Source organism: Papaver somniferum, unplaced genomic scaffold (genome assembly GCF_003573695.1).
Source record: "Papaver somniferum cultivar HN1 unplaced genomic scaffold, ASM357369v1 unplaced-scaffold_41, whole genome shotgun sequence".
Taxonomy (NCBI): Eukaryota; Viridiplantae; Streptophyta; class Magnoliopsida; order Ranunculales; family Papaveraceae; genus Papaver; species Papaver somniferum.
In genome coordinates this window covers 734,995-747,975 of record NW_020646638.1, presented here as the reverse complement: position 1 = coordinate 747,975, position 12,981 = coordinate 734,995, and the positions used below count along the sequence as shown (strand labels likewise).

Genomic DNA, 12,981 nt, shown 5'->3' with positions numbered 1-12,981 from the left:
GAGCACATCTTTAGATCATAACCTCTTAAGTTCACAAACAAGTTCGCGGACTTAAGTTAATCGGTTGAGTTTTCCAAACTGAGCAGAAATTCTCGGGATGAGAACTTCCGCCAGTTCGCGGACTGGGTTCGCGGACTTAACACACAAACGAGTTTTGGAAAATCCCAACAGAAATTCTCGGTCGAGAACTTCCGACAGTTCGCGGACTTGGCAAGCCAATTCCACGATCCTCCCGATTTCTCTTGATCAACAAAGTTCGAAAACTTCGGTTCAAGGAATACATGGTTATGTACTCTAAACTCTCATTTCAATCATTGAGACATTCTCAGAGGACGCTATGTAGCCGTTATTCATAGACCGGTTCACGTCAGAGCAATTCTCAAAGTGATTGAAACTTTTCATGACTTTCGTCACTAGGTGAAGATAAACTTGATCAAAGCGAAACGCTTTACCAACACACGATTTCGAGATAAAAATAAGCAATGAATGCTCGACTCCAAATGTCAAATGTGCATGATCTAGTCTATATAGCATACGACTTTTGTCTCATAAGAAGTAGGAGATAGAAGAGATAGACTTTTGCTTAGAAATATGTATGGACTAACTCCGAAACACTTTCTAGAGAATCAACTGGACAGTCAGACTCAATCTAGGTAAAAGTATCTCAAGGAGTTAATATCTCTCTCTTGTTTTGATTTACTTAAGCTAATAGAAATCAGCGAGTCTTTAATCAAACACAAGGAATAACTTGGACGGTACCAAAGACCAATGTCCAAGGATCAATCAATATCAATCAACAACCAAAGGTCGGATTTCTAATTGATTGATTCAAACGCACAACCTGTATTATTTCAATTATATAAACAAATATAATGCATAAATATAAATAACACAGACACCAGAATTTTGTTAACGAGGAAACCGCAAATGCAGAAAAACCCAGGGACCTAGTCCAGATTGAATACACATTGTATAAATCCGCTACAGACACTAGCCTACTCCAAGCTATTTTCGGACTGGACTATAGTTGAACCCCAATCAGTCTCCCACTGATCCAAGGTACAGTTGTACTCCCTACGCCTCTGATCCCAGCAGGATACTGCGCACTTGATTCCCTTGTCTGATCTCACCCACAACTAGGAGTTGCTACGACCCAAAATCGCAGGCTTTAACAATAAACAAATCTGTCTCACACATACAAGTCTATCAAAGGGTCAATCTGTCTCCCACAGAAAAACCTTAAAAGTTTTTGTTCCGTCTTTTGATAATAATCAAGGTGAACAGGAACCAGTTGATAATCCGGTCTTATATTCCTGAAGAACAACCTAGATTAATCAATCACCTCACAACAATATTAATCGTATGGTAGAGAAAAAAGATGTCGTGGAATCACAAACGATGAGATGAAGGTGTTTGTGATTACTTTTTCTATCTTTCCTATCGGAGAACTCCCATGATCTCAAGCCAATCAATATGATTGTACTTTTAAGATAGAAGATGCAAGATCATATCACACAACTACGATAAAAGTAGTATCGGTCTGGCTTCACAATCCCAATGGAGTCTTTAAGTCGTTAACCTGGTTTTAGAAGAAGGAAACCAAAGGTTAAAGGAGAAACGACTCTAGCACGCAAACTAGTATCACACGTAAGGTGTGGGGATTAGTTTTGCACAATACTAGATGTCTCCTTTATATAGCCTTTCAAATCAGGGTTTTGCCTTAGTTACAAAGCAATCAATATTCACCGTTAGATGAAAACCTGATTTAGATTCAAGCTAATATTTCTCAACCGTTAGATCGAAAACTTAGCTTGCCATACATAAATGACTGTACGCTTCTAGATTTTTTAACCGCACCCAAACGTGTACATTGTTGGTTCAACAATAGTCTACCCAAAGTGGTTAACCATATGAGTGTTTCATACCAACCATGTTCTTCTTCACCATAACTAGTTCAATTGACTCAAATGAACTAGTTAAGAGAGTTGTTAAATTGCAAGGAAATCTTATGTAACTACACAAGACACAATTGAAGCAAAGATGATTTTATTCACTCGAATCGGTTCATGAAATTTAATAGCCACGGTTTGAGAATGCATTCCTTAGTCTTTTAAGATTAAGTTCAGAAATCATCTTTAGATATATAACCTTCTCAAGTTCGCAGACTAGGTTCGCGGACTTAAGACACTGGATAGAGTTTACAGACTCCAGCAGAAATTCTCGGGTTCGAGAACTACGCCGGTTCGCTGACTGGGTTCACAAACTGGGTTCGCGGACTTGGCTCACGCAAGTAGTTTGTCAACTCCAGCAGAAATTCTCGGGTTTGAGAACTTTGGCAGTTCGCGGACTTGGCACTTGCCATACTTCCGGTTCTCTTGATCAACAAAGTTCGAAAACTTCGGTTCAAGGAATCCATTGGTTATGTAATCTAAACTCTCATTCCAATCATTGAAACATTCTTAGAGGACGTTATCTAGTTGTTGCACTATTTCTCGTCAAAGCAATTTTCAAAGTGATTGAAACATTCATGACTTTCGTCACTAGATAAAGATAAACTTGGTCGAAGTGAAAAGCTTACCAAAAAATATTTCGAGATATAGATAGGCGAGGTATACTCGGCTCGAAATACCAAATGTGTATGATCTAGTCTATATGTATAGCATACGACTTTTGTCTCAAAGAGTAGGAGATAGAATAGATAGACTTTTGAGTGACAGACAAGTTCAAGTCTCCACATAACTTTTTGTCGAGAAGTTCCACCGGTTCCTTGAATAAATCTTCTTCTTGTATGATGAATCGCCATGAATTCCTTGAGCTCAACTACACTTACTATCCTAGTCCGAGACTTAGCTATAAGAGACTAGAAATCAAGACTTATAGTTTTGATCACTAACATTGACAAACATGCTTGAGATAGCAACGCATTCGAGTTTGACCGAGCAGTACTCTAACATGGTGTTCAATCTGGACTAGGTACCGGGGTTTTTCTGCATTTGCGGTTTCCTCGTTAACAAAATTCCAGTGTCTGTGTTATTTTTTTTTCGCATTATATTTTGTGATATAATTGAAATATCACAGGTTGTGCGTTAAGATCAATCAATTAGAATATCCAACCTTGGGTTGTTGATTTACATTGATTGACACTTGAACATTGGTCTTTGGTACCGTTCAAGTTACTCCTCTTATTCAATTGGGCTCGCAGATTTCTATTTGCTGATTGCGGATTGAATTAAATGTTAGAGATATTAAACTCTTTGATATACTTTATTCTATATTGAGTTTGACTGTCTAGTTGATTCTCTAGAAAGTGTATTGGAGTAAGTTCTCTCATATTGCCAAACGAATTATTGGGTGTGGTTGTTAGACCCCCGCATTTCAATTAGTATCAGAGCAGACAAACACATTAAATACCTCATAAGTCTGTGTTTGTAGCGATCTGATATGGACAAATGTGTTATCTCTATAAACGTACCACCAGTTTTCAATGGCTCTAATTACTTGTGGTGGAAAATTGCTATGCGTGCCTTTCTTCAAGCGCGTGATTTTCAATCATGGGTTTATGTAGTTAATGGCTATGATGACTACGTGCAATCGGTCTAAAGATGCTTGGGATATCTTAGAAACCGTATTCGAAGGGAATACCAGTGAGAAGGAGGCTAGGCTTCAAAACCTTAATTCTGATTGGAAAAACCTTCGTATGGCGGATGAAGATTCATTTGATGAGTTTAAACACAGAGTGTCTGAAATTGTTAATGCATCTTTTGCATTGGGTAAGACTATTCCTGAAAAGGTCATTGTGATGAAAATTCTCAGATCGCTGCCATCTAGATACGATTCTAAGAAGCATGACATCGTTGAGGGAAATAACCATAATACTCTTTCCAAAAATACTCTTGTTGGAAAGCTTAAGATTTTCGATCTTGAACTCTGTCAAACAGAAAAACATTACTTGTTAAGCAACCATGTTGCTACAACTGATAAAAAGTCTCGATATCGTAAATTGATTGATACAAAGAATAAAAATTGTTTTAATTCAACTCTGTCACTGTTTATACAACAACTCAAGAAAACTCTTAAAAAGAATAAAAGAAAGTCTCAAAAGAAAGCCCATTCAGTCAAGAAAATGGATAGAAAAGTTCAGAAAACTATGATTATGAAACTTGTTCTAAGTGTTATAGAAGTATTCATGATACTTCCAAAGGTTCTGATGAGAAGTTAAGTGGGTTAACTAAAGCATGGATGGCTACTCTCGACTACTGTCCTGAGGACGATGTCTGTGATAGTTCTCTTAACCTCTTTACTGATAATCACATATGTCCTCCTAACAACCCTGATTATTCCATGATGCACAATCTTACTTCTCTAGAAATCTGTCAACTAGAAAAGAAAAGTTTTCTTAAAAGGATTGAAGACCTGGAATGTAAACTGTTTAACTTAAGACAAGAAATTGGTATCACTCATATTTGTGATTCCAATAAGAAACATCGAACTCCTTCGATTAATTCTGTTAAACATTATCAACAAATTTCTCCCGATTCTATACTGTTCTCATCACTCTGAAGAGTATGATATGGAGAACTACAAGGACTTACCAAATGGCTTGGTTTCCTTGTGTTAAAATCAGGGTCATCTAGGAATTGTATGCAATAAAGATCAAGAATATTTCTCCCCTTATACACCTTGTTCTCAGAAGATGAAAAGAAAAACACTCAGGAAACCTTCAAAAGGAATTTCCAAAGCTTTTCATAGCTTGCGAAAATCAACAAACAAGGTACTTGATACCGTGCTAAAAAGGAAAAAGAATGATGTGAGTAACTCTTCCTTCCTGAAGGAAAAACAGAAACAAGGAAAAACAAATATACCATCCTCTCGTAAGAAGTCTTTCAGTCCTATTTTGGATCGGAAGTATTACAATTTGTAATTGTGATTCAACATGATTATTGTCTTTCTTTCTTGGGAAAGAATCATAAACTTCAAGAGGGTTGTGATGAGATATTTCTGTTAAAACCCAAGTCTGGTTCTTTTTTCTTTTGTTTTGTCAAGAGCCGGTTGTGTACTTAAAAGTTCCTCCGTATAAGACTTTCTCTTGGGATAATAAAACTCTGTTAGGGTTTTGGTCAAAGGTCTTTTTGGAAATTTTACCCCTCTTCTTCACTCTTATTAAGATGAATACCTCTCCTTGTTATGAGCAACTTCATTTTTCTCTTCCTCTATTATGTCCTCGTCAAGTCTTTCAAGCAAAGAAAGTGATGTTTGGACTGTTCTATTCCCTTCCAAGAAGGTTCGTTTTGATTCCTCTGACAGTGGATTTACTGGTGTTTTGGATTCTAATCAAGATTTTCCTTGTTTTTTAGTTGAAAGAATTTTGGAAGTGGGTGATAGTATTCCTTCTATAAAGTCAGTAACTCCAATTTGGTTGAACCTTCAGTTGAGATGAGTACAACTCAGGTATTATCAAATATCAGTGAATCTAGGGAGGGGGAATGGAAAGATGTATCTGGGAAAGCTCCTAAGGCAAGGAAGCTTAGCACTAATATAGATGAATCATCTGGAGGTAAGAATTTTGTGTCTCCAAGCAAATTTAATGCTCTTATTGAAGTAGCAGCGAAACATGAACAAGCTTTTTCTAGAGCTGTTGGGAAACCTCCAAAAGGAAAATTACAAAAAAGTTGCTCCTAATGTTGTAACTAGAAAACAAGCACATAATTCAGTTAATAATACTTCAGGTGTGGGGAGTTCTGATAGTTTTCAGTCATCACTTTCTTTATGAGAGTAGCCTATTGGAATATCAGAGGCTTGAGAAGAATTCAAGCTAAAGATAAACTTAGGAGTTTAGTACAACAATTTAGTCCTGCTCTTTTATGGATAACTGAACCTAAAAAAAGGGTTTCTAATAGTATATTAAGACAGCTGAAGCTTCTTGGAATGAATCAGATGTTAATTCATAATTCAAGTGAATCAGTTAAGGGAAATATTTGGTTATTTTGGCATTCTTCTTTAACTACCCCTCCAGTAATCTCATCCACAAGACAAGCTGTCACAGTTCAAGTTGGAGATGTTCTTGTTACAGGTATTCATGCTGCTTGTCTGACAATTGATAGAAGAATCTTATGGGAGAAGTTATTACTAATAAATACAAGGAACATGCCTTGGATGATTTTAGGTGATTTTAATGTGGTACTATCTGGTGAAGAAAAGAAAGGTGGCATACCTCCTCTCAGATTAGCAATGCAGGAATTCAGAGACTGCTTAGAGTCATGTAACTTAATCCAAGCAGCCAGAACTGGTATTCAATTTTCTTGGTGCAATAACAGAGCAGGAAAGAAAAGAATTTTGTGAGATTTGGATAAGGCTTTTTACAATTTAAAATGGTTAGAAAAGTTTGATGCATGGAGCTACAAGGTTGGAGCAAGAGGCACCTCAGATCATGAGCCTTTATTGGGAGGAGTTGTGCAGAATAACAAACCAAGCAATATTCCTTTTAGATATCAATCAGTTTGGACTTCTCATCCCAACTTTCTACAGGTTATAAAAGATTCTTGGATGGAGAATTGTGAAGGAAATCCAGCTTTTTGCTTTATTAGCAAATTGAAAAGATTAAAAATAATTCATAAGAAATGGAATTGGGAGGTATTTGGTAACTTAAGGATTAATGTTAAAACCACATATGAGGAAGTACTTGATGCTACTTTGAAGTCAGATGCAGACCCTGAGAATATTGAGCTGTTAAACAATTTAGTTACTGCAAGGGGGAGAGAGGAATTGGCTGCACAACAATATAATGAATTAATGAGAAGTAAATCAAGACTGAAATGGGTTAAGGAGGGTGGAGAAAATACTGCATTTTTCCATGCAAATTTAAGAATTAGAAATGCTAAAAATAATATACATGAACTGGAGGATGCAGATGGAAATTTAGTGACTTCTCAGGATCAAATTGCAGATACTCTTGTGGATCATTATAAGAATTTTTTTGAAGAGAAGCAAGTGCAGTTTGTGGAAGATATCTTTGATGCAATTCCAAAAGTCCTAACTGAAGAGGATAATATTTTTCTAGATGATGTTCCTAATCAAGAAGAAATTTAAAATGCAGTTTTTGGAATGGAGGCAAACAGTGTACCTGGACCAGATGGTTTCCCTGGATGTTTACAATTGTAGGAGAGGACCTTGTGGAAGCTATTCAATATTGTTGGAGGAACAGATTCATTCCCAAGGGTTTTAATTCTAACTTCCTTTTTCTCTTGCCAAAAATACAAGGTGCTAAGAAAGCTGCACAATTCAGACCTATTGTATTAGCTAACTTTAATTTTAAAATCATCACAAGGATTATAACCTCCAGAATCGGTACTATGATTGGTAGAATGGTGTCAGAACAACAAGGTGTTTTCATCAAAGGAAGAAATATACATGAAAAAATTTTCTTAGCATCTGAGCTTGTGAATGAGATGAATATTAAGAGAAGGGGTGGCAATGTAGGTTTGAAAATGATATTACACATGCATATGACTCATTGAGTTGGAGTTTTTTGTTTGAAGTTTTAAGAAGATTTGGTTTTCAGAATGTGATATACAATGGCTTCAGAAGATTTTTGAGTCAGCAAGAATTTTTGTACTTGTAAATGGGGGACCATGTGGATTCTTTGGAGTAGGGAGAGGGCTCAGGAAAGGTGATCATTTATCACCAATCTTATTTGTCCTAGTTGAGGAAGTTTTGAGCAGAAACATTACAAAGTTGGTCCAAATGGGTAAAATTCAGCCAATGGTAAATAGGGGTGGAAGTCAACCAACACATCTGATGTTTGCAGATGATATTTTCATATTATCCAATGGTCATAAGAAGACACTTGAAAATTTAACTGAATTATTATAAAAGTATCAAAACTCTTCAGGCCAAGAAGTGAATAAAGTAAAAAGCAAATGTTTTGTAGGAGGGGTATCTGCCTCAAGACAAAACAGTATTGCAGAACAAATGCAGATGAAATTATCTTTTTTCCCTGATAAGTATTTAGGAGAGATTCTAAATCAAGGAAGAGTCAAGTCTCATCAAGTATGGGGGATAGTAGAAATGATGCAGAAAATGCTAGCTGGTTGGATGGGAAAGCTATTAGCTTTTTCTCCAAGACTGACTTTGGTTAAATTTGTATTATTCAGTATGCCCATATACAATATGTCAGTGTATAAGTGGCCCAAGAATGTAATTCAAGCCTGTGAAAGAATCATCAGAAACTTCTTATGGTCAGGGGATCCTTCTGTCAAAAAGTTAGTGACTGTAAAGTGGGATGAAGTGAATTCTCCAATAGCAGAGGGGGGGTTTAGGTTTGAGGAGACTTGAAGTGATAAATAAAGCTCTTCTTATGAAATTACATTGTAAAACTGAAACAAAAGATGTGGAATGGACTTTGTTTATGAGGGCTAAGTATAAAAATAAAAATGGAGAATGGATTAAGTACCATAAGCAGTCCACAATTTGGCCTGGTATTAAATGGGTGATTTCTGAAGTTCAAGAAGGAAGCATATGGATTGTTGGTGATGGGAAAGACATATCTGTATGGAGTGATAAATGGATTAAAGATTATTCTATAATTGAGAGGCACTCTAAAGATGAGTATATCATGCAGAATAAATTAATGAAGGTAAAAGATCTAATCTATAATGGAGAATGGTGTATCCCTGAAGTTATGATGCAATATTTTGATGCTAGTGAACTGCCAGTATTGGTGGGAGGAAAGGATAGAAGAATTTGGTCAAAGGACAAAGTTGGCAAATTTACAGTGTCAAATGCAACTCAAATGATCAGGAAGAAGTTCCCAGCTAAAGTTTGGACTCAACAGGTGTGGCAACCTTGCATACATCCTTACACATCTAAAAATATATGGAAGATACTAAGAGGTGCATGTGCAACAGAAGAATCAGTAAGGAAAAAAGGTTTTTCAACTGTTTCAAAATGTTATTTGTGTGGTAATGCTCAAGACATAATGGAGCATATTTTGTAGCAATGTCACTTTAGTGAAGCTATATGGCACTGGCTATGTGGAGTTTTTAAATGCTCTTAACCTCAGAGTTTTGATGAAGTTTTAAATCTTGCAAAAGGCAAAAACCCAACTGTTAAAGGGGTATGGTTCATCTGTGCTTTTAATATTATGGTTGAATTATGGTTTGCAAGGAATGTTGTGATATATGAAGCTGAAATCCCATCTGTGGATAAATTGAAAAGGAGAATTCACATATGTGTAAAGGAAGGCAGCTTTAGAATGAGGGGCAAAATGTGGGGGAATATGCTGGATCTACATATAATGTTACATTTTGGCATCTCAGGGGTAAAAGTAAAATCTGTAAGAGTGAAACAATGTTTCTTTACATTTCCCTCTCAAAATCAAACATTGATTTGTTGTGATGGAGCCTATAAAAGTAATCCAGGAAAGGCAGGAATTGGTTTTATTGCTAGAAATCACTATGGAGAACATTTGGGGTCAGCTTCTGGTGGACTGGGGATTGCCACAAATTACTTGGCAGAGGTGATGGCTCTAATTATAGCAGGTGAGTGGGAAATATCAAGAGGATTATTGAATGTGTGCTTCAGTTTGGATTCTAAAGTTGTGATAATGGCTTTCTTAAATGATAAAATGCCATGGATGGTACAGAGCATATGGGTTAGAATCACCAAAGCAATTCCAGTTATCACTTTCAGACACTCATATAGATAGGTCAATTTTTCGGCAGATAAAATGGCAACAAAAGAGGGGTACTGCTGAGCAGGGGAGAGGTGCATTACTTTGAAGAGAAGCCTCTGATTCTTGGCAAACTAGAAAATGAGGTTGATCTGTATTTTAGATTTTAACAGCTCTGTAACTCAGTAGTCTTAGTGACTTCATATATCTAGGCTTATGTTAGAAGTTGGGCTTATTGTAATGGGATGTTAATAGTTCTGTTAGATTCATTTTGTTTTTAGTTGGCTTTCTGTAATATGTAAATGCAAAGGTTTAGTAATAAAATTTAGTGATTAAGCAAAAAAAATGATTCCTCTGATAGTGAGATGTGCTCTAACAAGCATGACTCTTCTTCTGATGGGAATCCCTCTCCATCTCATTATGATAAGCTCTCTTTAACCATGAATCTCGTCTTGGAACAAATTCATGCTCTGAAAAGTGACCTTGAATCCTCTTCCAAAAGACTTGAAGAAAAGATGGATAATCTTGAATCCAGAATTGATCTGATTGAAGACGAGCTTGATGAATATAGGGAATATGAGAAGAGTATCCGAAGTAAGTGAAATGTCTTATAGGGGTTGAGTGTTTGTCTATGTCTAGTAAATCTTCATTTTTTGTTTTTTGTTTTTAGAAGAATAACTAGGTTTTGGAATAGACATTATTGTGAGTACACATAGCTATGTCCAACGATTTTCATCTTCATGTTTTTAGATTTATTTGTTTAAATTCTAAAGTATTTTGGAAGATGATTTTTGCAATTTTAATCTTTATTATTTTATACATTGCAAATTGTTATGGGAAATGTTGTTTACGTCCGTGAACTTGTGACTGTCCCATACTTGTTCAAAAGTTATCTCTATTATGTCGCTATGAATGTTTTGATGGAAGATAGAATGAACTTTTGACCTTACAAAAGTTAAAGCATTTTATGTCATATTTTGATGGAAGAAAGGATAAAACTTTTGTTTACAATGATTAAGTCTATTGTATGTCATTGTGCAAATAATGATGGAAAATAGAATGAATCCTTGCCTATTCTGTTGTAGTATTGAAAGTGGTAGTAAAAGTTCGTTGCTCGGACTTGTAAAGATTTAAAAATAAAAATATATACACAATATTTGTCACAATGGGCGAGAGGTACTGGGACTAGGATTCCGCCAATTTCATTTCTCAAGGTTCAAATAATAATTCTTTTATCAATAATAGCTCGAAAAATATATTAAATATATCGACTCTAATTTATTGCCAAGATTGATTCTCAAAATATTAGGTGTAAATGTTAAGCATGGGACATCAAATCATCTAAGCTAAGCATGACCCATCAAATCAAATCACAACTAATTAATTTAAATCATAATTTCAATTAAAATTAATGCAAAAGTCATGAAAAGAATTAAATATAATTACCCAAGTGTGAAATAAGGCTTCCTCCTTCATCCCAGTATTGGGGTTTAGCTATTCATATCAAACACTCACTCAAAATAATAATTCAAGCTCACAAGGTGTTCAAAAGATTGAAAAAGGATAAAAACAGTGGATCTACGACCCACGCTGAGCGTCCAGAAAACAACGACAATACTTTGATGCTGTAAACAACGACACAAGCCTACTGCTGTTGGTGCTGCTGAAAATAGACTGTCCTGGATAGTCTGTTCTTCGTGTTCTTCAAGCTCTTTAATGGCAGCAGCAGCAGAACCCGTTCCTGGATATCGATTGTTTCTGCTCCTCAGAGGCTCTGCTCGACCCCCAACTCTCGACAACCTCTCTAGTACTCCAATGGAACATATTTATACACCTAAAGCTCGTTGAATCTCCCTCAATTACTCCATATAATCTTCATTACTCGGTGTTTAAAGAAAATATCTTCCGAATATTTTCTTCTCTGAAATGATTCTCCGCGCGTTATAAGCTGTATTTCTTTCCTTGTTTAACAACTACACACTCCTTCCTACTGCTCGGGACATCAATCATGCGCTTAACACGCTAAAAATCTTCTCCAAATCACGTAATCCCGTGAACTGTTCTTATTATGCTCGTGCTGCCATGATTTCTTCTTGTGAGTTATTTAGCCAAATTTGATCGATCTCAAGACCCATAACCTTCCTTTCTAGCCCATAAGAAGATACCCAATGAGTTTCAGCCATTGAATCGGCCTGCCACTACTTCATTTCTTCGATCGAAAATTCTCCTGTGCTGTGAACATTTTTCCCGCCAAAATCGATATTCAAATGAAGAAGAGGGGTGTCCCCCTATCCTGAACTGGGGTGCGAATAGCAGCTTCCTTGGGGTGACCTGGGGTGCCCCTTAGTAATTAGGTTACCCCTTATCCAAAAGCGAGAGTCCGAATAACACTTGTCCTCCGGGTGCCAAAATCAACTTTTCGAGCCATACCTACAAATACATAAAATAACAAAATTAGTACAAAATCGAGTGCCAACAATATATAGTATTAAGATCAAATTAGACACAAAAATGTGTCTATCAAATACCCCCAAACTTATTATTTGCTAGTCCTCGAGCATAATTTATTCTTGAAAAGTGACCAAGTTAATCTCGGGTGGGTTTATCTGAGGTGTACCCACAAAAACCAATACTTCAGACCCTAGCTATCTACGCAGAACCTTGGAAAGCACTAAAGAACCTCCTTGGTTGGCATACAATTGTTGACTCTAAGAGGAAGAACCCTGATGCGAAATTCCAATTGTTGTACACGAGTTTGCACTCAAGCATACTAAAATTCATATAAGTGACAGAGCTCTACTAAGATAGTTTCACGATGGACATCATACTCGGAGTCAGACTAATCACATGAAAAGATTAAGAAGATGGAAAAAGAAAAATGTAGATGGTTAAAAAGTGAACGGTGTTTCCCATATCTGTCTGAAGGCCTCTGCCAAGGTGAACCTAACCTAAATGACTGAGATACCGGTCTGACTAATATTAACACACTGGCATATACAAGGGAACCAACGGCCAATAACTTAAATCTAGATCAACAAACTGGAAAATACAAGGGAACCAGCAGTTGACTACACAGAACAATAACCTTTTTTTTTTTTAACTTAACGGCATGAATAGATCTTTTTGATCCAAGCGCATGCTTCTTGTCAGCAGATTACACGATAGTTCCCACGGGTCCTGCATTCCACGCTTGCTTAGGCGACGGAAACAGGGAGAACACACACATATTTCTATCCAAGTGTTAGTATTTATTCCGATTGGTCTACTGGTCTAGTCTTTTTTTTTCTTTTTTTTTTTTTTTTTTTTTTTTTTTT

At 36.3% G+C, this 12,981-nt stretch overlaps 2 protein-coding genes across 2 annotated transcripts; both read left to right on the top strand.

Moving 5' to 3' along the window:
- Positions 1–7,349: 7,349 nt before the first annotated feature.
- On the top strand, positions 7,350–8,331 carry LOC113342427. Its single transcript, XM_026586984.1, has 3 exons — positions 7,350–7,476; positions 7,559–7,744; positions 7,889–8,331. Exons 1-3 carry the CDS (start codon positions 7,350–7,352, stop codon positions 8,329–8,331), a joined length of 756 nt encoding a protein of 251 aa, XP_026442769.1.
- A 73-nt stretch (positions 8,332–8,404) lies between these two features.
- On the top strand, positions 8,405–9,703 carry LOC113342426. Its single transcript, XM_026586983.1, has 2 exons — positions 8,405–8,911; positions 9,059–9,703. Exons 1-2 carry the CDS (start codon positions 8,405–8,407, stop codon positions 9,701–9,703), a joined length of 1,152 nt encoding a protein of 383 aa, XP_026442768.1.
- The last annotated feature ends 3,278 nt before the right edge of the window (positions 9,704–12,981 follow it).